Source organism: Cyanistes caeruleus, chromosome 4 (assembly GCF_971803275.1).
Source record: "Cyanistes caeruleus chromosome 4, bCyaCae1.hap1.1, whole genome shotgun sequence".
In the NCBI taxonomy this organism is placed as follows: Eukaryota; Metazoa; Chordata; class Aves; order Passeriformes; family Paridae; genus Cyanistes; species Cyanistes caeruleus.
This window is the reverse complement of record NC_141704.1, coordinates 10,723,775-10,751,745: the sequence shown is the minus strand read 5'-3', so window position 1 is coordinate 10,751,745 and position 27,971 is coordinate 10,723,775. Positions and strand designations below refer to the sequence as shown.

The 27,971-nt window shown below is 37.4% G+C and overlaps 1 protein-coding gene across 3 annotated transcripts in view; it reads right to left on the bottom strand.

Annotated features, from left to right (window-relative positions):
- The window catches only part of SEMA3C (semaphorin 3C), a 115,938-nt gene that overhangs the window by 40,667 nt on the left and 47,300 nt on the right, over positions 1–27,971 (bottom strand). For all 3 annotated transcript variants that reach the window (XM_086886623.1, XM_086886624.1, XM_086886625.1), the window contains exons 3-6: positions 10,073–10,233; positions 7,529–7,591; positions 6,190–6,309; positions 2,393–2,483 (exon numbers count right to left, since the gene is read on the bottom strand). In XM_086886623.1, the coding sequence (XP_086742749.1) occupies positions 2,393–2,483; positions 6,190–6,309; positions 7,529–7,591; positions 10,073–10,233 (435 nt within the window). The remainder of the gene's footprint in view (positions 1–2,392; positions 2,484–6,189; positions 6,310–7,528; positions 7,592–10,072; positions 10,234–27,971) is intronic.

Genomic DNA, 27,971 nt, shown 5'->3' with positions numbered 1-27,971 from the left:
AAATGGGCTGAAAGAGATCAGGTTTATAGCTCTCACTAAATGTTGCGTACAGTCCTGTGCATAAATACATACATACACACTTCAGCAATAGTATTATACTATGTAATTTTAATCCTATTACATATCAATGGTATTAATTATGTCTTAAGCATTCCTAGTGTCTGTTTGCTAATCATGTATCAGAGGAGATCCATCAGTTCCACTTCATTCTGGTAAAATCCTTAAATTCCACTCAGTATTTGGTCTGCACAGCACAATGAGTTCACTTTGTTTCTGGGGGGAAATTACTGAATTAATGAGGTATGTCTGCTTTTATAAATATCTCAGTCTTGGTGGGGAGAGAGACATGCACCCTGCACACTAGCAATGCTTTAAGCACCTTTTTCATTGTTTTGATGCAAATGCATCAAATGGCAAACTGTACAAAGTTCAAATTTATTTTTATAGCACCACTTTCTTCTGAAGGGTGAATCAACTTTCCTGCTGTATTCTAGGCTGGTGATGTCCAAAATGGTCAAGAAATTGCATCTATATTTAAAAAGGGTTCTTTTATTGTGGGAGAGTTAGTTGGTCTGGTGGTATGTACTATCTTCTGAATATGGGAGGGAATTCCTCCTGCAGAAAGCTCAAAGGTGAGTCCAATACATTGGCTCAGTCCCCTCATTACAACATGAGCTGGAACTTGGAAAATGTTCACATTTCTGGCATGGATACTAAGGCTAAATTCATTAGAGCATAATGTTTTTGAAGTGACTGGACTTTACAACTGAAACTATAAAACCCTATCTGTGAACTCTTTTTTACAAGACTCTTTTTACCTTTGTGGAATAATTTAAACTTTGTAGATGAACCATGTCATGAAAGATAAGTCAAACATTAGGGAAAGTCTCCTTAGTCACACAACAGAGATCAAGGAAGATAACGAAAAGTCTATTAAGATGAACAAAGCTGCCACAGATATACCGTAGAAAGAAATGAGTTTACTATGCAAACAATAACTCAGAAACAATGTTCTTTAATGTTGCTATACAAAATCCAGAAGAAACAAGGAAAGGAAACAGTTGCTTCACCTAATACCACAATGGCAATGAGTAGCAGTGGACTCAGTTATCACTGACTTTGAACAAATATTTTCTTTACACAGTGAGTATCTGTAAACTCTATCCCTAGATCACTGTTGAGATAAAGGTGTAAGTGCAGCCAAGGTTCAGAAAGATGTCTAGGTAGTATTTACCTGTTCTCTAAAGGTGTTCACTTCACGTATTTGTGAATAGATATACTTGTCCTTTGTTGAAAATATATTTGCAATGAGAAATAAAAACAAAAAAAACCCCAAAAAACCATAAAACAAAACAAAACAAGGCAATTTATATTTTGAACAGGCCATGTAGGACAGACTGTATAACACTTCCCTTAAGATCCATAAGATTTTAAAGAAAATATATTGTAAAATATGTAATAGTTTTCAGAGGAAGGTGAGTATCAGAAACACTGCACATTGCTCCCTTGTAAACTTTGGATGAAATACGCAGTACCTGTGTGCAATAAGTTTTATTTACTAAGAAAGTTTCAAAAATCTGTGCAACTGCTGTTACCATCATAGCCAAAAATACAGCAAGGAGCAGGCACATGCTGAAAAATCAGGCTTTGGCACTAGGAGTGTGTGAACATACTGCAAATGCGAAAGGTCAGCTTACACTATGTATTTCCAGCACTTCCTGGTTGAAAAAAATAAAAGTATCTTTTACAGATGACTTAGGCTGCTCAAAGTGTATGCCCACTTCGAGTTTTCTCGTAGGTATGCAACAAGCACAGCAGAAATCCTTTATTGTTTCACTTTCTGGCCTTTCAGATGGAAGAAAATTGCAAAATTGGTTGGGTAAAAAGCCAGTTGAAGAATTAAGAGCTTTATAGTTGGTGGGCTCTACAGCAGCAATGAGAACAAAAATGAAATTTAAATCATCTGAAGTCTTCAGGCTTTCTTTCCCTGGCAACTCTGAGATTTTAAAAATAATTAAGTAAGACACAAGTGCTGTTTAGGATGAACAAGGTCAGAAACCATTCAAACACAAATGCTAGACAGAGTAATGCAAAGCTGAAACTATTCCTGGGAACAAAATGTGTAATCTGGAAAAGGGAGAACCTTTTGTTTCCTGTGTCTCTCTCCCCCTTTAAATAACTTATTCCTGCATTTCATTTCTCCACCCACTTTAAGCTTCATACAAGCCTTGAAACACAGATGGATCCACCCCTTGAGCCCATCAGCCAGACAAAAGGCACTGCTCCTGGGAGGCTGAATTCTGTGTCCAGCTGCCTTGGGTTATTCCATCAGCCCACCCTACACATGACCATATGGGTTTAGACCTCAGCAACTTGGAGTGTCTTTACTTACTGATCATCACAGACACAGTATTCACGTTAGGGTTGAAAGAACAGCGTCCCTTTCCTGATTCACACTTGGAGTCGATCTTGAAGATTTGTTCCTGCAAAGTAGATTTGTGTGTCACTTCTCATGTCAGAAACCATTAGATCTGATTTTTATGCCTGGCTGTTCACAGCATTAGCACTGCTCTATTAGCAGTGCTCTATTGGCCACTTTTACTGTACTATGGGTAGTTTAACTCTTCTATTCAGAATTCTATCATTTTGTTAGATAACACTGACACATAGTTATTTCCAAGACTCTTATTATAAATTCAAGACATTGAATCAAAAAAATGTCCCCTCTGTGTCTGTTAAGGATAGGTTGACTGATCTCTGCAATAATATCCGTGGAGATTGCTTCTGTGGGTTTGAAGTTATTTATTATTTCTTTTCTGAATATATTGGTATACTTATACCTGTCTAGGACATTACAATAAAACTATTAGAACAATAATACATATAAAATAAAAATTTCTTAAAACAACTGTCATTAGATTACAGCATAAATAATTTGGTCTTTACTAAGCTATCAGACCTCCAAAAATCTCCCAACATTTATTTTCTTCAATACCATCTCTTGGATTACGTGTAGAGCTCCAAATCCACAGTGATAGATGATTTACTGATACCTCTTACCATGGTCTGAAATCTCCTGGGGTTTGTTGGTTGTGGTTTTTTGTTGTTTTTTTAAGAAATGATGGTACAGGGATTTGTTTGTATGTTTTGTACTTTATGAACAGGAAATACATTTAGCAAAGTAGAAGCAATTTGGACTACTACAGCTTAAAATACAAACAACCTGAATATCTTTAGAAAACCTGTTCCTTTTGGTGCAACTCCTCACTTCTTGGCTCCCAGAAATATTAGCACAGTGTGCTCAGCAAGAAGTGACTCAGGCCCAAGATCATTCCTAGAAAACTGCAGTCAATAATGGCAGATACTCTGACCCAACACACACTCTATACCAAACAACTTGTTTTTAGGCTCCTACAACAAAATTCCAAACTTCAACAAAAAGCCAAAAGACACAATTGCAAGGGAAAAAACCCAACAACAAATAACCAAACTTAAACATTTCCAAAGAAAAACATAGCTGACAAAAATTCCAAAGCAAGGCTTCCGTCAGGTAGATGCCAAAAAATAGTTATTTGAGAAAGGACAGCAACTCCTGGTAATCCCTTTAACAGTTAATGTAAATCACAGGGGAGTGGGGATGCCACACAAGTCCCTAAGCATTTGGCACCAGCAAATTGAAGATTACACCAAACTCAAATGCACAGCTGCAGCAGGAAGTTTTCATATCATTATCCCCTCTTTTCCCCTTCTGTTTTGCCTAGTTTAATCTCAGAGATTTTATCTACTGTTTCAGTAATAAGCTCTCTAAACAATGTAAAACACAAGTATGAAGTTTCTAATGTGATCTTGGGTGGTATCTTTGTTGTTTTCTTACTTCTAGATTATATGCAGCTTGAATATAATCCATATTTACTATATTAAACCACTATTTACCAATTCAAAATGCTCATTACTCTTCTATTAAGAATGCTCCAGGATTACACTTGATTTTCATATATATTAAACTGCTATTTAGTCTATAATTATTCCACATAGGGATTACATTGCCTTCTGTTTGCATTTACTTTGACATTAGAATATATTTGGGTGATTAAGGGAGTAATTACCAAAGACCAAAGTACCAAGCGTGCCAAGGAAGAAAATTAATTGTTTTATAACCTCTGTTTCAGAGAAAAGGGTAAAATTTTTCCTCATCAATGAAACCCTCATTTTTTATTTTTTTTTTTGTGAGCTCATGTGGAGCCCCAGAGACAGAAGAGCAAAACAGGACCAGTTCTTATGATTGCTGGATATGACTCTGTCAGGATTTGTAGCTTCTAGAGAAAAACAGATGTGCTTTGTAAAATATTCATTTTGCACGTGCAAAAACAGCCTTTTGTGCGTTGGAAATTGTACCAAATAGAAGGTGAAATGATAAAAGCAGAGGAAAAAATGAATTTTCACTAGTCCCATCAGCACTACATGGTTCCTCATTCTGCTCTATCAATTAGTCATGCACAGATATATGCAATGAGTTCAGAAGGAAATGCTTGGGTTTAAACTGTGATGCTGTTGTTGGCCTGTACAGTAATGGCTTTGAGCATGAAGGGTCTACAGTCAAGTGTCTCAGACTCCAGATGTCTGAAACAGCAGTTTATTTAATCAATTGATCATAGGCATGCAGCTATACAGACAGGCTAAGTGAAGCCAGTTCTGCTTTTCCAAGTCATGTATCTTTACTTTTCATTTAAGAAATTTAACATCTTGCATCATCTGCAGATGTAATTTCCTGCCCTCCCCTCTGTCCCAATCTCATTTACAAACAGTCCAAAATAATGAGATTCAAACTTTTCTGAACTGCAATACCAGTACTTAAGATGATAGAGTAAAAGGCAAATGAGATCACTATTCATGTTTTAAATGATTTTTCAAGAAATAGAATAATGACGGGAAAAATTGACCCCGTTTCAAAATACATCAAAATAAGTTAATGCAGAATTTTTTAACCAGAAGGATAGATTTACATACTAATTCTGCTTGCTTCTGCTTCTAAATCCAGGCCTACAATCTCTGCTTTTGTATAGTTTAGTAGGATTGGAGTGCAGTGATTCTGAGTGCATGCTCTGTTAAGGATGCTGGAGCCAGGTAGGGATCTACCAAAAGTCACTGAGATCATACCATGCAAACTGACCTGGAGAAACACTGACTAATCACCTCCCTGGCAGCTCTGCAGCAATCTTGGGTCTCGGCCAGAATTCCCATCCCACTCCCAATTAAATCAGTGATGAATTTCTCAGTGTCTTCCCGAGAAGCCAGCCCAGCTTTTAAAGCTGCCCTCACGTGGCAAAGCTCCAGGTAGCACGCTCTGATCTTCCTTCCCAACACATCTGCTTCCACATTGTTCTGCAAAATATACTGCACACCCCTGTGCCTGCAGACATGAATCTGACCCAAAAGCTACTGAGGTGCTGCCTCCTGCTTAAATGCCTTTCTTTTTCCTTCTAGTTGCTTAATTTATTACCTATTACATTTGCACATAAACAAACATTTCACTTTCAAATCAGGAAACTTGGACCACATACTTCTGAGACATCTGATACTTGTACTGAAAATACACTCAGTAAATCTGAATATAGAAAAACTGGAGACCTATCTAGAAAAAGTAAGATCTTACAGTGAAACTTCCCAACTTTGTGTGGATGCCATTTAGTAGGGCAAAACTCATGCAGTAGATAAATTTCCTGTACTGGGATTGCACCTAGGTGGTGTTAGGCTGAATTCCAGCTTAACCTGAATAGTTAGCCAAATTAAGGGCTTCTCCAGGGAACCAGTAACACATGGAAGTTATAAAAAGTGGACTTTGTATGTTACTTTTCATCTGACTATTTCCTTTCAAGTATTTCTTGGGCATTTTTCTACCAAATGGTAGGAATGAATCCAGCAGACAATATCAAATAAAAAGTAGTATCAAATGTATCCCAGGTTTTGGTATGACTGTGGAATTTTGGACAACCATCGTATTTGAGGCATGATTTTTGATTCTAGCTGGTATCAGGTCAGAAAACTATGGACCTTTGCTCTTTTGCACCTTAACATCGGTGAAGGAACACACCGGGACCACTGATTCTTGCATTTTCAAAACTTGGAGCTTTCGCATCAGACCAGTAGGATGGACCCCAAGATGAGTGGACAGAATGAAAAGGGAGGTACCTCAGACCTGCGTCCCCTGTTGACGTAGACACAGACGGGGCTGAAGGCGCCGCTGCCGCAGACGTACAGGTGGGTGCGGTTGTAGGACTGGATCACCCGCACAAAATTCCCACAGCCGTGCTGCAGGAAACAGGGACACACAGAGAACAGTCACCCCACAGTGCTAAATGTATGAGATGCTGGGAACTCCAGGGAGCAGGCATGACATATCACTTTAATTGCATCGTGAAAACAGCTACTGAATTTGTTAGTCTCGGGATTTGGACAGCTGTTTCCTTTCACGTCATTTTGCCTGCTTTGGGGAGCTGGGCTCTCTCTGATGGAGCACCACAGATGAGTTACAGAGGAGTCCATGTAGCTTTCCCTTCCACACAGCAATCCAATTTTCATTCACGTATTTCTCTTGCATGAGAGGAAGCAGGACCTCTAGGAGACCAAGGTGTATGTAACCTTAGGAAGTTTCCTTAAGGACATCTCTGAATTTGTCTCCTCTTCCCCCAGATTTGTTCAACATAAATGGAGATAATTAAAAAGAAAGCAAGTCCAAATACTAGATTTTATTGTTTATATAAACAATTTATTTTAAAAACTTTAAACTGAGGTTTGAAGTCAATTGTTGCCTTGTATTGAAGACATACAGTAATATCTTCAAATCAGCATGATAATTCACTTTAGGCTGAAAATAGTTTTTTTTAATTAATATTTTTTCTTACCCAGATCCCAGCAATGCTTTCATATTCAATCATCTGAACCTCACTCAAGACAGTGAGAACTGCATATGTTTTATGAGCACAGGGTTGGAAACTGTGCCATCAGTCATCTTCATGAAAATCAGTGGAGTTAATCCTTGTTTGGCAGACTGCACTGGCTTATTTACTTTTAAAGGCATTCACATTTTTGGTTCAGCAGGAGCCAGCAGCATACAACATCATCATACAACTGGGGTTTTCAGACTGCAGGCAGTGGGCACCACCACCTTCATTCACAGTGAGCTCCTGGGGGAGCAGCCAGCCACAGAACTTCCCCACTCGGAAGAGCAGCTCAGCAGGCTGTTCAGCATCACCCCAGGACAAATCTGGAAATTTCCCTGCTTGATTAGTAACAACCAAGCAAGGCGAGGAAATGGACACTGCCTATCTTCTCCCACCTGGCAGTCTGAAGGTGCATTCTGTTTACTTTGCCTGATTTTCCAAAATTTCACTTTATAGGCTGGCTTTCAAAGCATTTTAAAAGAAAAACAAACACTTATTTCATTTTGCTTTGGCTGCACTCAAGGTGCTCTTACTTTATTGCCAAATCCCTAATATGTGTGTATGTGTGCATGTGGATTATAACTTACTGTAGGATCCTTTCCAGCCATTTTGCACTCTTCAACCTTGTTTGCTGATGCTGGCCAGAAAATCTGTAAGGAAAGAAGTATTGTTCAAGTAGTATATTGATTACATAATTTAAAAAAAAATAATTTTATTACCTCGCACTAATAGATAAATATTTAGATAAAATTTACACTTTGATTATAAGGAAAAAATGGATTTTTGTTGATAAATAAAACCGTCTTAGCATGCACTAAAAAAAATCAAGGTCCAAGTTTTTGACTGTATATAATAAGTTTATTACATATTTTTAAGGCAAGTTAATCAATTAATTTAGATTTTTTTCTTCTAATGAAGAGAGATTTTTCATCACGATTGCCTAAATTACTATCCATCTTTACTTTTTTACTTGTATTGAACCTGTAGAAATTATTCATACTAGAAACCAGAAGACTTAAAATATTGAAAGAAGAGCTCTTGTAAAAATTTTTCAATTCTGTTATTAAAGGTTTGGCTAGATTACGATAAAACCTACTTGAAATCTCAAGATTTCACATTGATTTCTTTCAGAGAGTTTTTCAAGAAATACCACAGTGTCTGAACATTTATCAGTTTATCTCAAACTGTAAGTATTTTGAGCTCCTTCCATTATTTATTTTGATTTTGAAGTAGGAAAGACATCCTTTACAAATGTATCCCTAGAAACCTAGTAAATGACAGAGCCTGATAACATTTAGCCCCAAGATAACATAAACAATATCATTAAAGGATCTGTGTATATATGTACACACACATATATAGATGTAGAATTATGGATTTGAATGTATATGTATGTAGGATTTCTGTAGATATATAGAATCTGCATAGTGAATCTATTGTTAAAATAAATAAACAAATGGAAGACTGCAGAATTGCAGTGATTCATTTTGAACTTAATACTGGGTGATCACATTCACTGCCAGAGGGCTTTGTGTGTTTTTCCTTTCTCTTGATTTTTTTTTTTGTTTTTTATTCTTGTTTCTCCAGGCCTACATGAGCTGTTGAAGTGCCTCACAGCTTTACAGTGCAGAAAATATTCCATGTAACAGAGGCCCTCCTACACCAAACCAAACTCAGCACAGGATCAAACCCAACCTGCCAAGGCCAGGAGGGAGCGTGCCGTGCTGGGCCACAGCTCCTGCCTGACCAGGGTGGCTGGATCTCTGGGAGATGGAAATTAGCCAAAAGGTCACAGAAGGTATTTCAGATCCTAGAAGGCAGCCCCATTTCAGAGGGAGATTTGGGTACCATTAGGAGGAGGGAAGGATGCATTCACACCATTGAACGAGAGGCATTTAATTTAAATGGGTAAGTTAGAATGAGCCTTCCTGGCTCCCTGAACAATAAATTCAGGTGGACAGGAAAGTCCAGAGAGTAATTCAGAGCAAAGCCGAACTTGGCTGTGTTCAATCACTCTCTGGCAGTGCCCCCTCTCTCCCCTGACACATTAAAAGCTTTGTCTCTTAAGGAAGGCATTTATCTTCCCTATTGCCAGCTGGGTATCGCTGCCCCTCTGAGGTACAGTAATAAAGCCCAGAGATTAAAGGACTGGATGGATTTGGAGGAACAAGGTACAGTAATAAAGCCCAGAGATTGAAGGACTGGATGGATTTGGAGGAACAAGGTACAGTAATAAAGCCCAGAGATTGAAGGACTGGATGGATTTGGAGGAACAAGGCCTTTTTGGTGCACTTTCAGGCAGGGCAGTAGTTGTGACAGTCTAAAGACTGGCAAGACAAAGTCTATAGACAGGCAGTAATAGCTCAACAGCCAAGCTTCTGGGCACACAAGTACTTCTGCAGGTCACCTATTTCAAAAGCAGAGAGGCTGAATTTCAGCTGGCTTTGGAGACAAGAGAGGAATCTGTAAGCATTTTATAATGTTATTATTTTCACACAGAGATTGCCTACTACTGTTTGGTGAGGGAACACAAAGTCCTTGGAAAACATCATCTCAGTAAGTGAGAGAAGGCAGAAAAGAGGTGGTGTCAAGGAATAGCTGTGGGTCACAGTACCCAAAAACCCCAAATAAGGTGTCTCAGCTACCCAACTGAAGGGCAAAGGCTAACACAGACATAACAAGAGATTGGAAAATAGTTCAGTGATTAGGGTTGATAGCAGAAAACAAAAAAAGAAATGTAGTATAAGGTTAAGGAAACCCTGTCCTTGCTTTTTTTTCCATATGGCATGAGAATGGTAGTGTGTATCTTATTCTTCCTTGAGGATTCTTCCAGAAGTATATCTCTGAAATACCTTATCTTGGAAAGAGGTGGAATGTGTCAAGCCACACAGGTTTTCCTCGTGAGGCCAGGCCAAGCAGAGTATTGCTTCAAAATTGGTAACCAGGTCAGTTTTAAACAGTGTATGAGGAACAGTGTATAGCCTCATCTGCATTACACATAAAGGACTGAAAATTCAATAAGATGAGGGCATGGACTTCAATGCAAAATAATCAAACACCATTTTTTTGTCTTAAAAGGAAGGGCATGGAGTAAAGCAACCTCAGATTCTCAAAATAAAACTTGAACTTACACTGAGGGGGTCTTGGCTTATATTGTTAATATTCAGGGACAGAATATGATCTTTACTCCCCACGTAGATCCGATCCTGATCTTCATCCATCAATAATATCCTGTAATCCAGGGGGCTGTGGGATATCCTGTGATACTCAGAGGTCTTAGTTTCTTGCAGCTCTGAAATAGTAAAGACAGTAGCATAGTAAAGCATTCCACTCACATTTCTTGCTTCTCAACTGCATTTCTTTCTAAGTAAAGACATCTTTAGACACAAGTGGGGTCCACAAGAGAGGGAAGAAGGTCCCTCATTGGACACTAGATAATAATACAATGGCTGACATAAAACAAATTTTCTTTTTCCAGTTTGAATACTATTATCTTGTGCATTAAGTAGACATATCTCATAAAAACCAGGCAGTGCTGTTATTCATTCATCCAATTAACTCTTATTTTAATGGATATTATTATTTACAGGTTTGGCTTTTAAGGAAGATAATTTATTAAATTAATCAATGTGTTCTATATTATGACTACAGAAAATCCACAAGATCAATGAACATTTTACTTCCTTTCCCTGATAGGGGGCTTCATTAAGAATAGTTTTTTATCATTTTCAAGGTCAAACTTTACTTTGTTCTTCATCACCATGCATGGCTAACTTAAAAGAAAAACAAGATTATTCAGTCAAGCCTAAATGTGCCTGTTCATTCAGTTGTTTGTTTACAGGTTTGGCCCAAACTAACAGAACTGTAGAAGGAACTCTATTTTTCTACTTAAAAGTTTCTTCAACACAGTGAAGAGAAAACATGCTTTGATCTCAGCAGTGCAGGATCAGGCCTGTTACAGGAATAGCAGGAACTGCAATCTAAGTATTACTTGCTGCCCTCAAGAAAGCTCAGCCTTCCCATCTTTGCTTGGCCAATATATTTTGGCCCCCAGTCAGATTGTTTTACTTTTCTGTAATAACAGAAGGGAGATTTCTCAAGAGCTGAGAGTGGAAAAATAAAACCTTAATAAACAATTTGTCTTTGTTAAAATATTTAACATATCATTATGCTTTCTTTCTTCATGAATATTAAGATCGAATCATGTTCCCTGTGACTCTAAAAGGGTGGAAAATACACAGTACTTATGAAAATGAAGCACTGCTATCATGTTTATTCATAAATGTAAGATCTGAGCCCACAGTTCTCAGTTACAAACTTTGTCTGGGACAATATGGGTTGTCACTTTTGCTAAAGGTTTCTTAAAAGCAAATTTTTTTGGTCATCTTTCCCTATGAGAAGCAATAAATGTCTTATACTAAACTAGTCATCTAAAGCTACTGATATTCTATAAAATAAAACTCTCAAAAAAAAATATTTTCTATATATGCTCCTAAAAAATAAAACAAACAGAAACCTGTGCCAAAAGAAGTGTGCCTCAAGTCTGAAAATTCTGTAAAACACATAGTTAGCTGAAAGCAATTTTTTATTTTTTTATTTTTTTGAAAATTACTTGAGATGGAGAGCCATTTTTAATAGCAGGCAAAAGCTGGATTCCTAGGATTTATGCCTGTCTAGTAGAGAACTAACGATTGAAAGAACACATATCAGAATATAGTTTGCATTGATATATATGATACATAACTCAAATTAATTTTTATCATTATTAAATAGTTTCATAGGAAGATGAAAAAATTCACAGTTACTGAAAGATAATTTAATTTTGATTAATTTAGATGTGTGACAGGAGCCATTTCAGGAGCCATTTCAGGAGCCATTTATTTATGGTAATATTAAAAGAACCCAAACAGTATTTCTCTTGTCCCCTGATGACAGATAAACATACAATCAAGATTTACAATCTGTGCCTAAAAATTGATAAAGAACTTGTTAAATACATATGAAAATTGTTCACAGTACTTTCAGAAGTTTTTCTTTAGTGGTTCAAAAATCAACTGTTCTACTTCACTTTAAAAAAATTCTCCCTGTGAGCTCTTAGCTAGGATTGCCCCAGGCACCTGGAGACTCACCAGCACAGTGCCATTAACACCCAGGACCTTTGGCTGCCCTCAAATGCTCACAGCCAGCCTCAGACACTCGTGCTCATCCCTTTTCCTGGGCATTATTAACTTTACCATAACATTTGGCAGCTGTGAGGTGAAACTGAACCTTCTCCCACCTGTACATTTGATATACCAGGAAAGCAGGGATAAACTGGGAGGGTTTCCCACACAGGACGGGGTAAATGTGAGCACAGTGAATGCACAATGTAATGTTCCACCTTCCTGCCTCACTGACTGACACTGCCTGACAATGAAACCATGGCTGATGTAAAACATAATCATGATGATTGCTTTTAAACAGACAGAAACAACAGATTTCCACAACTTTCACTTATCAAAATCCATTATTTTCTTGGAATTTTAACCCATTTGAAATGGTATTATTCTTTGCTAGGCTCCTGAAGGGTAATCTGCCTCCATCGAGCTGCTGCTGAACACCTTATGTCAGGTTATGAAGCTATGGAAACTCAACACCATTCATAAGAGGAAGGAAAGCTGTGAAACAAATACTCTCACACTGATTTATTAGTTTTATTTCTTTTAATGCTGAAGCTTACAGCTTATTACACTCTCTGGGCTACTCAAGAAAGTAGGGAGGGAATTTATACCTAATCAAATTTTATTTTAATTCAACAAAATTTACCAATCACCCAAGAAAATTTGAATTTTTAAAGATTTACTATCTGGTTGTTGTTGCTTGGAGAAAGCAGTGGCTGCAAAGATGCTGTATGATCTTTCACACTCCCTTTCGTCTCTCAAACAAGTTTTTGTCAAAAAATGAAGACATTTACTGACATTCTGAGCAATTCTATTCCATGCTTTGAGAATTTAACCAAACATTGAAAGCAGTAAAACCTAGACAGAGAATGATGCTACAGACATCTCTCTGAATACTAAAAAAAAATTGTCAGTAAAACAACATACAAGTAACTTTCATCCTTAATGATACAAAAAAAAATCTTTGCTCGTAGTTTTCTTCATCAATTGGTGAAATTTGCCTTTCCTCATAGATAAAACCAATACCAACTTGATCCCTGCTGTAAGAAATCTGATCTTAGAGGACAGGTTGCTTTAACAAAAAAGCAAAAACCTCAGTGAATTCTCTTTCCAGAATTATGCTTATTATTGAACTGCACATTTTGGAGATCCCAATGACTGGGAGTTTTCTCTGTACACAGTGCACAGATTACTGACAATTAGACAATTTAAGTCCTACTCTTTAATTATCCTTCTAATCCACCACAAAAAAAAGGTTCATTTTTAAAAAGTGTTCTCACAAAAGAAATAACAAAATATTTGTGCAATGTCTATTACTGACATCACAAAAGCCTTTGTAGCAAACCTAAATATGTTGGCGAGTTGAAAACCATTTCAGCTATTAGAGACAGGGTATCCAAGGAGATGTAGTTATCTCACACAGCCTATAATAACCAAATTGTCCAGCCAGCCTAAGGACACAAGAGCTAGATCCATCAGGTAGTCCTCTGAATGTCTTATTTGATCACTCAACCTCAAATTTTCATTACTCCTTATTTCAAATTCAATGGTAGCACTATGTTAAAAACAGCCTGACTCCCAGACTAAGGAATATAATTATCTCTGATATATAGAGGTAAAACCCTAAGTAACTTCCTTGGTTGACATCTTATAAGGATGTTTGATGCATTTGCTACTGAAATTTATGCAATTTTTAGCAGGATCCTCCCAAAATATAACTTCCTTTTTGCAGACTCACATAACCACTTATTAATGAATGTTCAGCATAATCAAGAATGACTTCAACATAATCAAGAATTATCTTTACTTGCAGGTTTGGTAAGCTACAGCCATTGTATGCAAGCATCCCTAGCTCAAGTTTAATGGACTGAATTCATCCAATGACAAACTGTGCATGAAGGAGACAAACTGTGGGGAGACTGCATGCACTCTGCCATCCCTGGGTTTCCAGCCTAGCAGGGCTTCTTTGAGCAAGCCTAGGATGCTCTGACAAGCTTTTAATTTAGGATCCCCTGTGGAAGAGTGCAAGAAATAATATGCTTTCCTCCTTATATCCTGCTGGCATAAGGATTCAGTCTCAGAAGGCTCTTTATGGGCAAGTTCAGAGCAAAAGCAGAGATTTGGTGCCTCAGAATCAAGCAGGAGTAAAGCACAATTCATTCACACGCAGCACCACAGTGAACAAACACAGCTTTCCAGGAAGATGGGCTCCATCTCCCCAGAGGACCTCTGCTGCCCAAACTGGCATGGATTTATGTAGCCTTACTGATGTGAAAGTCAGCAATACAACATTTCATTTTACATTCTCATGGGGTGTGGGGTGCACAACTCACATGCCCTGTGTACATATAGCAGCAACTCCATGTTAGCCTCTGGTTACAGAGGCTGTAAGACTCTCTTAAGCCTCATTAAGTTTTGAGTTTGTGCCAACAAATATGCCAGCCCATGCCAAATGTGAGACTGCAAAGTAAAATCTCAACTTCCAGGAACAAGAAAGAAAGAAATTTTCTTTTTCTTTTTCTTTTATTTTTTTTCCCCTAGAAATAAATACTTAAGCAGAACAATATTTTTTATTATAACATCAAATGGAAATAGTCCCCTTTTGCCAACAGGTCGTGTTTAGACAGGTGAAAAAGTAATTTGGACATCAAGACACTATGCAAAATGTTGTTAGTATTGAATGGAATGGTTATGTATTTTAAGAACGTGAGTGAAATCTGAGGTATTTGTAAAGTTACCAAAAATAATTTAAAAAATCCCAAAACCAAAAAAGTTCAGCCAGAAGAAAAGTTCTGTTTTATTTTAGCTTCAATATTTTCTCTTCTACTTTGTATTTACAAATCTCTCTATTATGTAACTTTTCAGCAGAAATGATTGGAAAATATTTAGCTAAATAGTATCAGATTTCATAAGAACCTAAAATTTTTAATTATTTTTTTGCTTTATTTTTAATTTTTTAAAGACATAGAAGAAATAAATGCACCACTTTTATAGTTTTCACAGTGCATGTGGAAATAGTCTGCTATAATATTGCAAGTCTGAGAACACCAGTGACTACTTTTTCAATTTTATGTATGGAAAGAGAACAATGCCAGAATATTTCTCTTCAGAACTTCAGAATGAGTCACCTTTGCCCTGTCAATATTCCTTTTCTTTGAAGATATATGTATTGATTCCTGCTGGTTAAAGGGCTGAGGTAAGGGAGCTGCTGAAGCATTTTGTCACTGCTCATGCAGTGTTCAAACCATCCCTCAGCCACGCTCAAGTGAATCCCATTGTGAATGGGGACATAGTCACCTCACCAAAGAGCCAAAAGTAGCCAGATGTGCTACTGGTCATTCCCTTGTGTGCCTAAACTACACAGGGCCCAAAAAAGCTCAGGTGGACCTTTGACCTTTTCTTTATCTCTTTATCTCTTCTTCATGCGTGGGAGTTTTACTCTTTTCTTTGATGCTGTGACAATGAAATCTGGCTTTTTATACAGGAAGTAATAGGTTCATAAGAACTAGAAATCACAGATGTGCACACTTGCTTGCTTCTGAATCCATCTGAAAGGGGTTTAATTCATTTTTATTAAAAAAAAAAATGAAAGGGTAGAAAATAGATTTACAAATGCTCATAATATTACAGGCTAACTAATTAACAAGATCATTTGAATGAGAGAGAGAGAAGGGAGTTCAGACTGTACAGGCTGAAACAGAACCCTCTCTTTGCCCAGAGCTAAAATGTATAATCTGCTAGAAGGAAACTTAATTGCTACATTTGGAATGAGAGTAAATAACAAGGAAATGTCAATGATATCTAAGTATGATCTGGTTCAAATATACACCTTGAATACTTGTGGGTGTATTTGCTAAGTGAGTTGAGAGTGGAATTTAAACATTACTGGACTGAGATAGCGCAGTCTTTTATAAAGGGAAATCAGAGCACCAAGGTGAAGTCTTTGGAGAATCAGGCCCAGAGGTGGCTCAAGCATATCTGAAGAACAATTTGTCACCTTCAGCAGCTTAACATATACATTAGGAGCAGTAAAACACTCAATAGCTCTTTGTGAAGGGGACCATGTGTTGATAGGAAAAGACATACCAGTTAACAGTTGACCTTAAGCAGAGCATTCACATATGTCAGTAGATGGGTCTTTTTTAATTTTTTATTTTTTTATTTTTTTTTACAATTTACAAAATTCACAGAACTCTGGAAATCCTGGTTACTCACAGACTTTAAAAAATAATCATAATCGAGTATTAACTGGCTTTTAACACTTTGCCTTTTAAAAAGTTGTACCAAAAGGGAAATTCTTCATGACAGAGTGCTGCTTTATTAAAATTACTGAAATCTGTAACAGAATTTTCATCTTTTATTCATCTTATACTTTATTATTTATATTTATATACTTTGAAGAAAAAAGGAGGGGCATATCCTCTGAGGTGTGGGCAGCTGCCAGTTTTGTGCAGAAGGAATGTGCTTTCTAAGCAAAAGCAAACACACAAGAAGAGAAAGCCACTTACTCATGTGTGGCAAAATGTATTAACATGGCTCTGTGGCACACCTATGAACCCAAGACACCCCACCATGCTCCTTGCCTCTTTATTGAAGCTTTAAATTATGAAGAAGAGATATAATTCCTTTTTCATTTTCACAGACATTGTCATGTGAAATCATACTACATTCCACAACAGAAAACCTACTCCAAAACAAAGAGAAAAAAATGTGTCAATGTTTTCCAAACTGCAGTTACACAGCTATCCTAAGTCTTGCCAAATATTCCAGTACTGAGATTCCTTCATTGTGCATTATGCAAGACCACCCACACCCTCCAGCCATCCAGTCTCACTAGGCTGCAGACACTTCTGGGCGTAATTTTCAGGTTATTCCTCCATTTACCTCACTGTAAATCTTGAATAACTCCTCTGAAGTCTGTATAGGCATTTCAATAAAAATATTGAAAAGTATGCTCCTTGCTTTTTAGAATGAAGTTCCAATTTTAGTGTGAAGTTATAATTTTATATAAATGCAATTTGAATGTTTTATTTCAGAACATGCTACAAATAATGCCATTCTACAGAACTTTCTAGAAGATATCCTATTTTTCAAATATTATCTTGTTCTTTTCTTCTTGTTATTATCCTGTCCAGGCCTTGCTCTCATTTTGGGTCCCAAAATGAAAGGGACAACTTTGGCAAGCTTAGAGAGCCATAAAGACAGGCCAAAGGGGTTTAAGATTACTGCAGCTGAGTTATGCATATCAGAGCCAGTCTCCTCCAAGCCGTGTGTGCAACAAGCCTGTGTACAACAGCTCTGCAGCATGAAAGCTGCTCTCCAAGAGCTGCATACCTCAAAGTCTGCACAGTTACACAGAGTTTACCCTTTGGTTGCTTTCCAAAACCCTTGGAGAGAGAGGGCCCTTGCCACACTGGCCAAAGGGAGCTCAGCCTGGGTGCACACCGTGGCTCTGCCATTGGCACTTGGGATGTTTCTGTTTTCCAGATGCAGGAGTGAGAAGATTTTGGCTGCCAAGTATGACATTATTTTTGAGACAGAGTAAGGAAAAAAAAAAAGCCACACCCCTGGAGAAGTCAGACAGATTCCACATAGTTTTACTTCTTCTGGGAGAAGTATATCTCGTCATTGTAACCTCTTGTGTTTTTGCTCTTCCTTTTTTTTTCTAGTGGACCACCAATCACACAACTGGAAGAATGACTGCACTTCTTCCTGTGATGCTCAGGCATGCAGAGAAATGTTCCAAGGAGGGATCAGACTAACTGGACAGCTAAACCCCTGACTGTATGCAGACACTGAAACTCTGATACAAATTTACAGAGAGATATGAGAAATGGAAGAAAGTGAATTATTGTAATTGTCTGCCCAAAAAATTAAGACTGAAGCTTGTGATAGTTTTCAAGTCAGAACTGGGCACCATCATGAAATCTGGGAACTGTTTTTCCAAATCATATATCTTCATCCCATTTGCCACTAATGGGTTAGCCACAAGGAGAACAAGGTCTGAGTGGACTTCTCTTTAGTTCTGCATCTCATTCACACTATTGCTTTTGTGATAAAAGCAAACCTTTTAAGGCTTAGGCTTAAGTACCTGACTATTTACTCCACACAAACAGATGGGTCAGATGATGTCAGCTGAGACATCTCTGAATATTGGGAAGGGAGAGAGTGTAAGTAAGGTTGGGTGAGAGGTAGGTTGTTTTACTGCTAGATTCGTCTTTGCAAATTTATCTTTCTGTTCAATCTAAGTGAGCACTTTGCAGATGTATCAAGGTAGACAGTGAAGACATAATTTGGATTTTGCAAAACTGACAGCTACTGGGCAGTAGCAGTGTTCAGTTTTGAAATGGTAATACATCTTTGCTGATGAACCAACAAGGGTGACACTGAACTGTAGTGAAGATCTATCAAATGTTTAAGAATAATCAACACCTAAATAATGAAAGCATGATAGTAGTCTCCTAACTCCTTTTCAGACTGAGAAAGCTCTTAGCTCACATGCAGTCCTTTTCTCTCTGAGCATATTTTCACTATGCTGCCAAATTATTTGTTTCCAGAGTTAATAAAAACTTTTTCAGAAAACGCAGCTTACCCTCTGAAACTTTTCATTATGGTTTCTGTAATAAAGTAAAAACCCACTTCACTGTGGCAAGACAGAGGAACCCTTTCCATTATATTCCTTTCTCTTCCTCAAAGAGCAACCTCCCCAGAGATTCAGCTAATCTCTGTATGTCTACAATTGGCATCATTGCCCTTGCTGCAGTAATCCTTGCCTTTATTGATGTTACCAACTGTACTGCAATTTTAGCCATGCTACTTTATCCACAAATCTCCTTAAAACATATTGTTCCTATCTTCACCAGTCACTTCTCACCACTACTCTTTAAAAAAAAGGGCAATTTAGTATATGCAGGCTTGGTTAGAATTTCATTATTATTATTATCAATTTAATCAAATTAGGATTAGCTATCAGGCAGACATCAGGCATAAACAGATCAAGCTAAATCCCAGTGCTTAACTTTCATTCATTCTTCATTAAAATAATGTAAAATTTACCCAGTTATGAGCTGAAGAAACTTTGGAAGGCAGTATTTCTCATTCAAAAGAATTACAGTAATAAATTTGTTTCAGTTGACTGCTGAAATAAGGGGTAGTATTTTTATACACAAAAAAAAATTGGATTTTGTGGGATACTCATAAAAATGGTTAAGTTGTCCATAGCAAAACCAAGCAAACAAATATGTGGGATGGCAGGTATCACACACAAATAGGTAAACCACTGCTTCTTATTTTTGGTGTGTTTTCTTGTTTCCTCAGTATCAGTACGTCAATGGGATGCATTTACCTGTCTGCATAGTCTTGTCTATATATCAGATAATCATCTCTATATGCCAAGTCAAGATAGTTAGCAAGCTCTGCTTTACATCTGGGAGGGATAAAAGAAACACTTATTCTCACTTGACTGTGTGAGAAAACAAAGCAGCTGGAGGTCAACAAATGGCATCCCCTGCTCCGTGAACCTTCCATGAACCCCTAGTTCAACATGATGCCAGAAGGGTCATTATATTGGAGATAACAAATTTCACCAAAAGCAGCAGCCACACTCAATCCCACAGTCGTGTCACAAATGCTTTTATCCAAATCTTTCATTGGTATTTCCATTTACAGAATTTTTAGAATAATAGAATACTTTTCCACATTATTCTTAATTCCTTTTCCTACATTTATTTGTTGTTCTGTATGCTTTAGTAGAGTACCCACTGTACTACCTCTTGTAGCCTAATTTGAGCTCTTGGATTGAATTTTATTTTGCAGCTGCAAGGCCACCCAGCCTTTTCCATTGACAGGAAGCAAGCTGCTTTCTGGATGTGGGTGTTTGGGATGTTTTCTGAAGCCAAGAGAAGTTTGGTTTGGGAGAAAAGGTCAAGCCTCTCTTTAAATGTCTGGGCAATTGGTTCTTTTCTTTTTCATTAAATAGATTTTTCTGGTATATTAAATGCATTCACTCCTATTGGATGAATAGCCAAGTGGTTTCATCAGATTACACATTAATTTTTATTTATTCTTTTTCAAATCACTGTTATGACACAACTTGCTTCATTGAATATGGGGTTTGCCACGTCCCCCAGAGGACTTCAGTGGTTGGACACAACTGGAAATTATTAATATCATTACCAGTGTTTTCTGCTCCTGTTGCTGAACATCAAAGACTGCTATGAGTACTTTCAATATTAAATTAATTAAGACTTAGAGTGGTTTTTTTCAGGTGTCAACTTTAAAAGTAAAATATTTCTAAGCACGTGTGCAGTATTTCATTAAAGCTTTTTTTATTTTTTTATTTTTTGTCTGTATGGATTTGGCTCTGTCACTGCTAGGTGTCATTTATAGGAGTGGCTGTCCCTCCTGCTGGCTCCTGGGAGCACGAGTGCCCCAAGCCTGCGGGCAGCCGTGCTCAGTGGGAAGAACACTTGCTGTTTAAACACACAGAGCACAAACGTTTTTCACTCTTTTTCACACCATGAACACTGACACAAAGAGTGAATTTAGGAACACATTCCAGAGCTGCATGCTACCATCAATCTTCAAGTGATCACCAGCTGGTATTTGGGTGCACAATAAAAGTCATGTTCAGTGGGCTGAGCACAGCCTGGTGGATTAGAGTCCTCTCAGCTCTAAATCCTATTCTGCTGGTATTTTGCTTTTGATTTTAGACATGTCACATAAACTCTCTGACTTACATATGTAAGGTGAAGGTAACAGTTTGGTACTTATTTGACGGAGATTTTTCTTTTGGATTGCACATGGTAATGTACAAAAAAGCCTTTGAAATGAAAACTAAATAGCTGGAGGAAGTTATTTCAAATATATTTCATATGCAAAAAGAGGTATTTTTTGTTTGTTTGTTTGTTTGAAATCCAGACGCTTCAGACTTAATAAGCTCAGCCAAAACTCTGGTTTGGATTTAAGAGATAACTTTTATGCTTTTCTGTTTATATTTAATCTGAATGGAAAGCCACTAAAATAAATAAATCTTCTACGGTCACTCACTCCATGTTTAAACTAGACTTGCCATATTTATTCATCAAGATGACCATTGAGAACTTGGCCAAAAGTGGGGAAAAAAAATGTATAAGAATTCCCTCTTTTGCATTTACACAGATAAAAAATAAAAGTAGATAAAACCTACTTGTTTATATTCAACTTGCAGTTATTAAACATCTCATGATTACAACACTATCTCTTTCAGATAATGGGAGGCTCTAACAGAACTGAGCAATTAGCCTATTTGGATGTCCTGAACAACAGCAAAGAGGAAAAAGAAGACAAATTTCTGCTTCCAGATAAAAAGGCAGAAGAGTCAAGACGAGTAACATACTCAATAAAATATCATGTCAGCCTCCTACAGGTTCAGTACAGAAACTGGAGGATCAAGGAAGGAAAGGCTCCAGCAGCAAACCGAACCTGAAGGGTGTTTAGATTGCTGACAGATTAAAATTGGCACACTGCAGGTACAGGACAGGAAGTGTCAATAGGATAGAAATCAACCACAGCCATCCACTCATCTCCACAGCAAACTATTAACTGTAGCAGAGCATGATGGAAGTGCTTTCAGTATATAACTCTGTACCCTTGATCCTTACAACAAAAATTGCATTAATTTAGGGGCAAAAATCAGATTGTGTCTCTTCTGTATGCCCTGTACTTATATTTTGGAAGCACAAGCACAATAATATGGCTATTCTCTTCAAATGTAATGTGCAAATACATAGAACAAAGGAGATTTGTTTCATGATCAGAACAGAGAACTAACTATATGTCAGAACTCCTGGGCACTTGCTCTCTGACCTTGAACAAACCTCTCACCCTCCATTTATGTCAGTTTAACCATCTGCTAAATGTTTATAACAACACTTACCTGTCTTTCAGAATTACTATCCAGTTCAGTTAATGTATTTTTGTTCAAAAAAAAAAAAACAAATTAAAGGCATTTTTATGTTCAAGGTGGTATTCTAATTTGAGTTCCTGCTAACTTATTATTAGGCTTATTGCATAATAGATTTAAATCCCTCTATTTTACAGGTACAGATGCTTTAGTGTTTCTTTTTTTTGTATTAAGCAATGCTCCTTAATGCACAATACATTTTAGCTCCATTAAATAAGTGTCATGAATTTGATTGCTATAGAAAGAAAATATCTACAATGTGATTGTGACAAAGCAAATAGAGACAGCTCTGAATAGCTTTTAATCAGAATTTGTTTACCAAAGGCATGTTAACTTCAGCAGATTTGGCTGTGAGGAGGAATGCCAAACAGTGACCTTTTGAACTCACATTGAATGAAAAATATTTTCAACAGGTTTAAGTCTTTTGGCTGCTGTTTATTAAATAGGGTTTTCAGTGTTATATAAGACATATTTTTATTTGTTCCCTTAAATAGCTTCACCTTCATAGCATTTCACTGTACATTTTCATCTTTGTGTTTTTGCAAACTGACTATCGGTTATAAAAACTAGCATTTATTCTAATAACTTTTAGATTTGCTAAGCAATCTCTCATAGTTGCTCCTCTTTCTCAGCCCTGTTTGCTATTCCATGCTGAGTTACTGGGTGGTTTACTGGCACTGAAAGTTCCTAGAAGGAGGGGTTTCTTTCAACAGATGCATATTTAGTGTAGAATAAATAATTTAAACTTATTTTGATGTATTTTCGATGGCAATCAAAAGCTCTGAAGACACATTATCACTGAAGACACTAAAATCTAGTGATACTGATCTTTTCCATTTGTGCTACAAAAGTTATCAAATCTGCTCTTGCTATGTGCATCTCATTAGTCTGAGAACTAAAACACTTTACATGATGCTGGATTTTGTCACTGACCAGTGTCTGCTGACCTGATTTTTCACTGCATTGCTATGAATGTTCAACTCTCAACACCAATAAAACCAACAAGAGCCACTGGCGTAAAATATAGGATTAAAGCCTTAAAAATTGATTCTCAACTTTCCAAACAACTGTCAGAAATGAAGTCTCCAAATGTACCATACTGACAAGCTGGCTGCAGGTAAAATTTCAATTATTAAAATTCAATTCAATTATTAAAATATGGCGGTGAGAAATGACCTAGAAGTTCATGTGCTTGGGCTCTAGTCCTGGTATTACAAACTAACCTAGAGCACAGACAATCATTTTCAGAAATGTCATTCTCAGTTTGGCAATACCAATGAGACCCTCCTGGTACAGCAACCCTGAGGCAGAACGGAGGAGAGCGCAAATATCCAGCTACTTTTGAGAATATTTCAGGAATTATCCTTCTGTCTTTTTTTTTTTTTTTTTACAGCAATCACAGACCATTTGGTGCAGGTTGGTAAGGCCTGACCATCATATCAGGCTCACCAAAGAACTTTGGCAGAGAAATGATGGTGTTAAGCAAGCCACTACACTTTAGGCAGCCAACCCAATGCAAAGAGAAACTAAAATGTGCAGAGCATTCCAAGTAGTACAGTTTACATCTGGGAAAATTTCTGAACATGATTTGGGCTGGATTTTCCTGAATTAATATTATGAATTTAGGCTCCTAAATCCTACCTAGATGCCAGCTTAGGTGCATAACTGGTGTATTAAATTTGTGGTTACACTTCCCTACCATATTTCACTTCCTTTACTCTAGCTTTGGTAATATCACAACTACTTTCATCTCTTTTACAGTTAAATTTTGTACAGCAATGCCACATTATGTTCTAAAATAGGTCTTCTAAGAGAATTCTCAACACATTTCATAACAAAGGAAACATGCTGGAATCTGGGGAATTATACTGTCCCTTTAGTACTTCATTCTGCCTCCCATGTGCCACAAGAGGGAGAGCTCAGAGGTCTAACTCCTGAGTCTCCTCACAGGAGGCAAAGTGGGCTGTGCCTCACTTGTCACTGCCTATCGATGCCCCTTTAGCATGTCAAACCAGTGCATGCTTGTCTAGAAACAGAACAACACAGAGCAAGTGATAAAAATTTACAACTTGTGAGATAAAGTACACACAGAGAAGTCCTTCAGTGTTCCTCATACCAAACAAAATGGTCACAAATCCTGCACTGCCAGAAAATGCATCAATTTCCTCAGGCTTAAAACATGACAGTGTACTTTAGCCTTGGGCATGAGAAAAGGGAAACCTTAACCATAACTAGTTGTTAACAAACCTTAACTAGTCTGGGGGGAAACATTCTGGTGAAGGAGGGAGAAAAGAGTAACACAAGAAACTGCCATCCAAACCTACATAATTTTCTCCTTTGTTATTAATTTCATCCTTCTTCAGGTTCTTGATTTGTTTTGTTTTTCTCTAATGACTACAAAAGAAGCCTGAATGATTAACTCAGACTAGATATAAAGTATTTACATGATGACACAGAATTTCCTGAATATGTTAAAGTTGAACTTCCTCAGTATGACAAAAGTACAACTTTGTCTCACCTGGTACTTTATGTGACAAGTGTAACACAGTAAAAAAAATTGTCTGAAAATAGTTAACTAAAGGGTTTGTTTATTTCAATTATTGATTTTGGCGACAGAAATAAAAAAAAAAAAAAGATCTAATTCTCTGCAACTGTAGTGAACTCAAATGTAATTGTATCAAAAACCTTCAAGCAGGAGGTAACACATGGGCAGAATCATGACAAATTAACTTCTTGGATTTATCATCTTAGAAAGTAAGGGGCATATGAGAGAGGAAGGAAGGGAGGGCAATAAAATATCTGTAATTTGAATATGTTTGCATAAATCTCCTGATGACCTTAGGTACTGTGTATTATCCCCCTGTCTCTTGCACACTAAGCCAAAGCAGACCTGCATTATTTGTCCTGAAAACACTATTCATAGAAGTTATCAGAAGGTAACTTTTCACAGATGCCAAAAGATAATCATGCAACCAAATGTCTGAAGGTTCTGTCAGGCTGCACCTTACCAATATTTAGATGCTGCTCAAAGATAAATGATCACTGACCAGATCATGCAATTAATAGTGGTTTTCTCCTTCAGTTCTGCTTCCCTTTCTCTTGCTCTCTAATAAGGTAAAGGACTATCCTTTCAGCTAGTATGAATTTATGCATACCAAGTGAAGTGGTAGAGAACCCAGGTCCAAGTAATAACATTTATCTTTCAAAATTATGAAATGCTGCTTCTTTTGTTCTGTGTCTTGGTCCCCAAATTATTCATACACTGTAAGAATTCTGCTTCAAGTAGTTGACACCAAACATCCCTTTAGTTGTTCACATACGGAATTTTAAATACCTTCCAAAGTTATTTATAGCTATTGCATTACTGTAATTAAGACCTATCAATTACATTAATTAATAATGTTAGTGTGTGGATATCTTTCTAGCAAGTAAGTATGGAGTGCAATTTGTTTGAACTGTTTGCTGCAATGATACTGTTACTCAAGAAATATTAATGCTTAGCTAGGTTTAACTGAACAAAGAAAACTAAGTCAATAGCCTTGGGGGAAAAATCTAATCAGAAATGAGCAAGTAGTTAAACAAGCTTGCATTCGTACTGAAGAAAAAGTAAGAATATAAAAGGCATAAAATAACTATTGATGATTAGATATGAGGACATAAAAATATGCATTACCAGTCTAGAATAGATAAAATATATAAATATTCCCAGAATCTCATTTCTTTTTTTATATTGATGCAATTTAGGTTTTGCCTGTGTTCTCTGTATTCTTTACACACATATTTGTAGCTCTGTAGTCCACTGTATCAGTGACTAGTTTTCCCAATATTTTTCCATGGCTTTTCCTTAAGCAGAAAGACAGAACAAATTCCAGGGCTCAAAGCCCTGGGAAGTAGAAGGCTCTGTGCTATCTCGGTTCTTCCTGGGAACCAAAGCCAAGATCAATTTTGGTGATACATTCTCATGGACAAAGTACAGCTAGTGCTGAACGGGGGCTCCAGAGAAGGGGCTTGACCTGGGGGAGAACTGCATCACCACTTGTCCTCCTAACTGGTGCTTTTTATCAATCATGCTAATTTCCTAAAACCTATAAAAATGTACTCACCCCTGGGGAGTTGGGCTTTTGTGGACATCTTTCCATAGCTGCTCCTGAAGGCCTTCCAACAAAGATCCCCTTTCTTATTACCTCCTTACTAAAATTATCTCAAGTTTCATTTCCAGGTTGGGAAAAAGGCAGCAGTATGTCAAGGTAAAAAGCACTTTATTATTGTGGGGGTGTGTGTCAGCATATCCCACTGTGAGAAAGGGACATGTTATTTCTGATTCCATTTCATGACACAGTAGACAATGCTCTTACTTCTTTTGTCTCAGTTTGTGAATTCATTAAATCAACACATTTTTTCTGTGTCTTGCCTCTGAAATTTTAGTGAGTAGTTTATAAAAGTCAATTGACTCAGCTTGTAGCTGGCATAAGCCAGGTTTTTCTTTCTGGAACAACATATTTCTTGTGACAAGCACCTCTTAGATTAACTTGAACTCTGCTACTGGCCAGATGCATTACCAAAGGTGCATCATTTCATCTGTCTAGTTCTCCTTCTGGCTTTGGTCTGTCTTGTTTATTTGGATTATAAACTTCTCAAGATGGGACCTCACACAGCAGGTTCTGAATGCCTGTGCAGAAGGACAGGGTGGCATATTACATAATTTCAGTTTACTGTAATATCAATGAAGAAAAAAAATATGCCCCCAATTTGCATTCTGAACTGACCGAGCAAAGTTCTTGTTGGAAACTTTCTATCAGGTTGCCTCCTGTCTGCTTTATTGTGTTGGGAGGCCCAGGGTAAATACCTTGTCATTGATACTGAGTCACTCAACCACAGTAACAACCCAAACCAACACCAAATCCTCTGTGGGCATTAGGATTACAGTAATCTAAGCACCATCTTCTGAAGCAAATCAGCAGGCAAGTGTATGTAACAACTGGCTTTGAATATTAAGCAGGGAGGGTCTGTAGAAAGTCAAAAATATGTTGTATGGCAGCACAAACCACAGGCTCAAAGTCAGGATTGCCACTAAGCTACAGCAGACCCGCAAACATTCTAGGAGGAGAAAAACAAGGGTATTCTTCCAAATACAAATGGCTCCATCACCCTTCCTGACTCAGGGAAACATAAGCAATTAAGAGTGGCTCAGGAGTCCCATGTTAAGCATTCCAGGTTATCTGAACGTAGGGGAATGGTTTGCACTAGTCTCTCATTTGCATTAATAAAGCCAAATTCCAAAGAGAGGAGAGTTTGCACATTAGCTGATTCAGCAGGCTGGGCAGTCATACAGTCTGCTGCAGGCATCTGAGGTACTGAATTTAGGAGAACAGTTTCTAGAAGCTCTGTATATTCTCTCAGAGGGAAAAATCAGAGGGTTAAAGAGAGAGGGCGAGTAGCTTAGATTCCTAAAGCTCCATCTGAAGGAACCTGCTGTGATTTATTGAGGACAAGCAGACCCTAAAGAGGTAACTCTGCTTTACAAGTAGCTGTCAGTTTGCTTGATCTGCATAAGGTCATGCCTAATGGTGACAATTCCCCAAGAACTGTCCATCAGAACAATTCCCATCAGAACAGATGGAAATTGTAACTCCTTGAACAAAACATTGTGGGTATTTTTCAAAACACCAGGCTCATAGGTCAGTGGTTATGTATGTTTTCTTACAAGTATTTAAAAATGCTGCAGGGTTATCCACATCTCTTACAGGAATCATGGGCATTATAAAGGTAACAAACTGCAACTTCAGTTAATAAAACTTCCAGCTTCCTTTTATGCCCTTTCAAAGAGATTAATCACTTGGAGAGATGATCCCTCTCTAGATCTTTATCTCTGTACTTGCATCTTTCACAATCAATGGAATTCACAAGATTACACTGAAAGACTGGTGG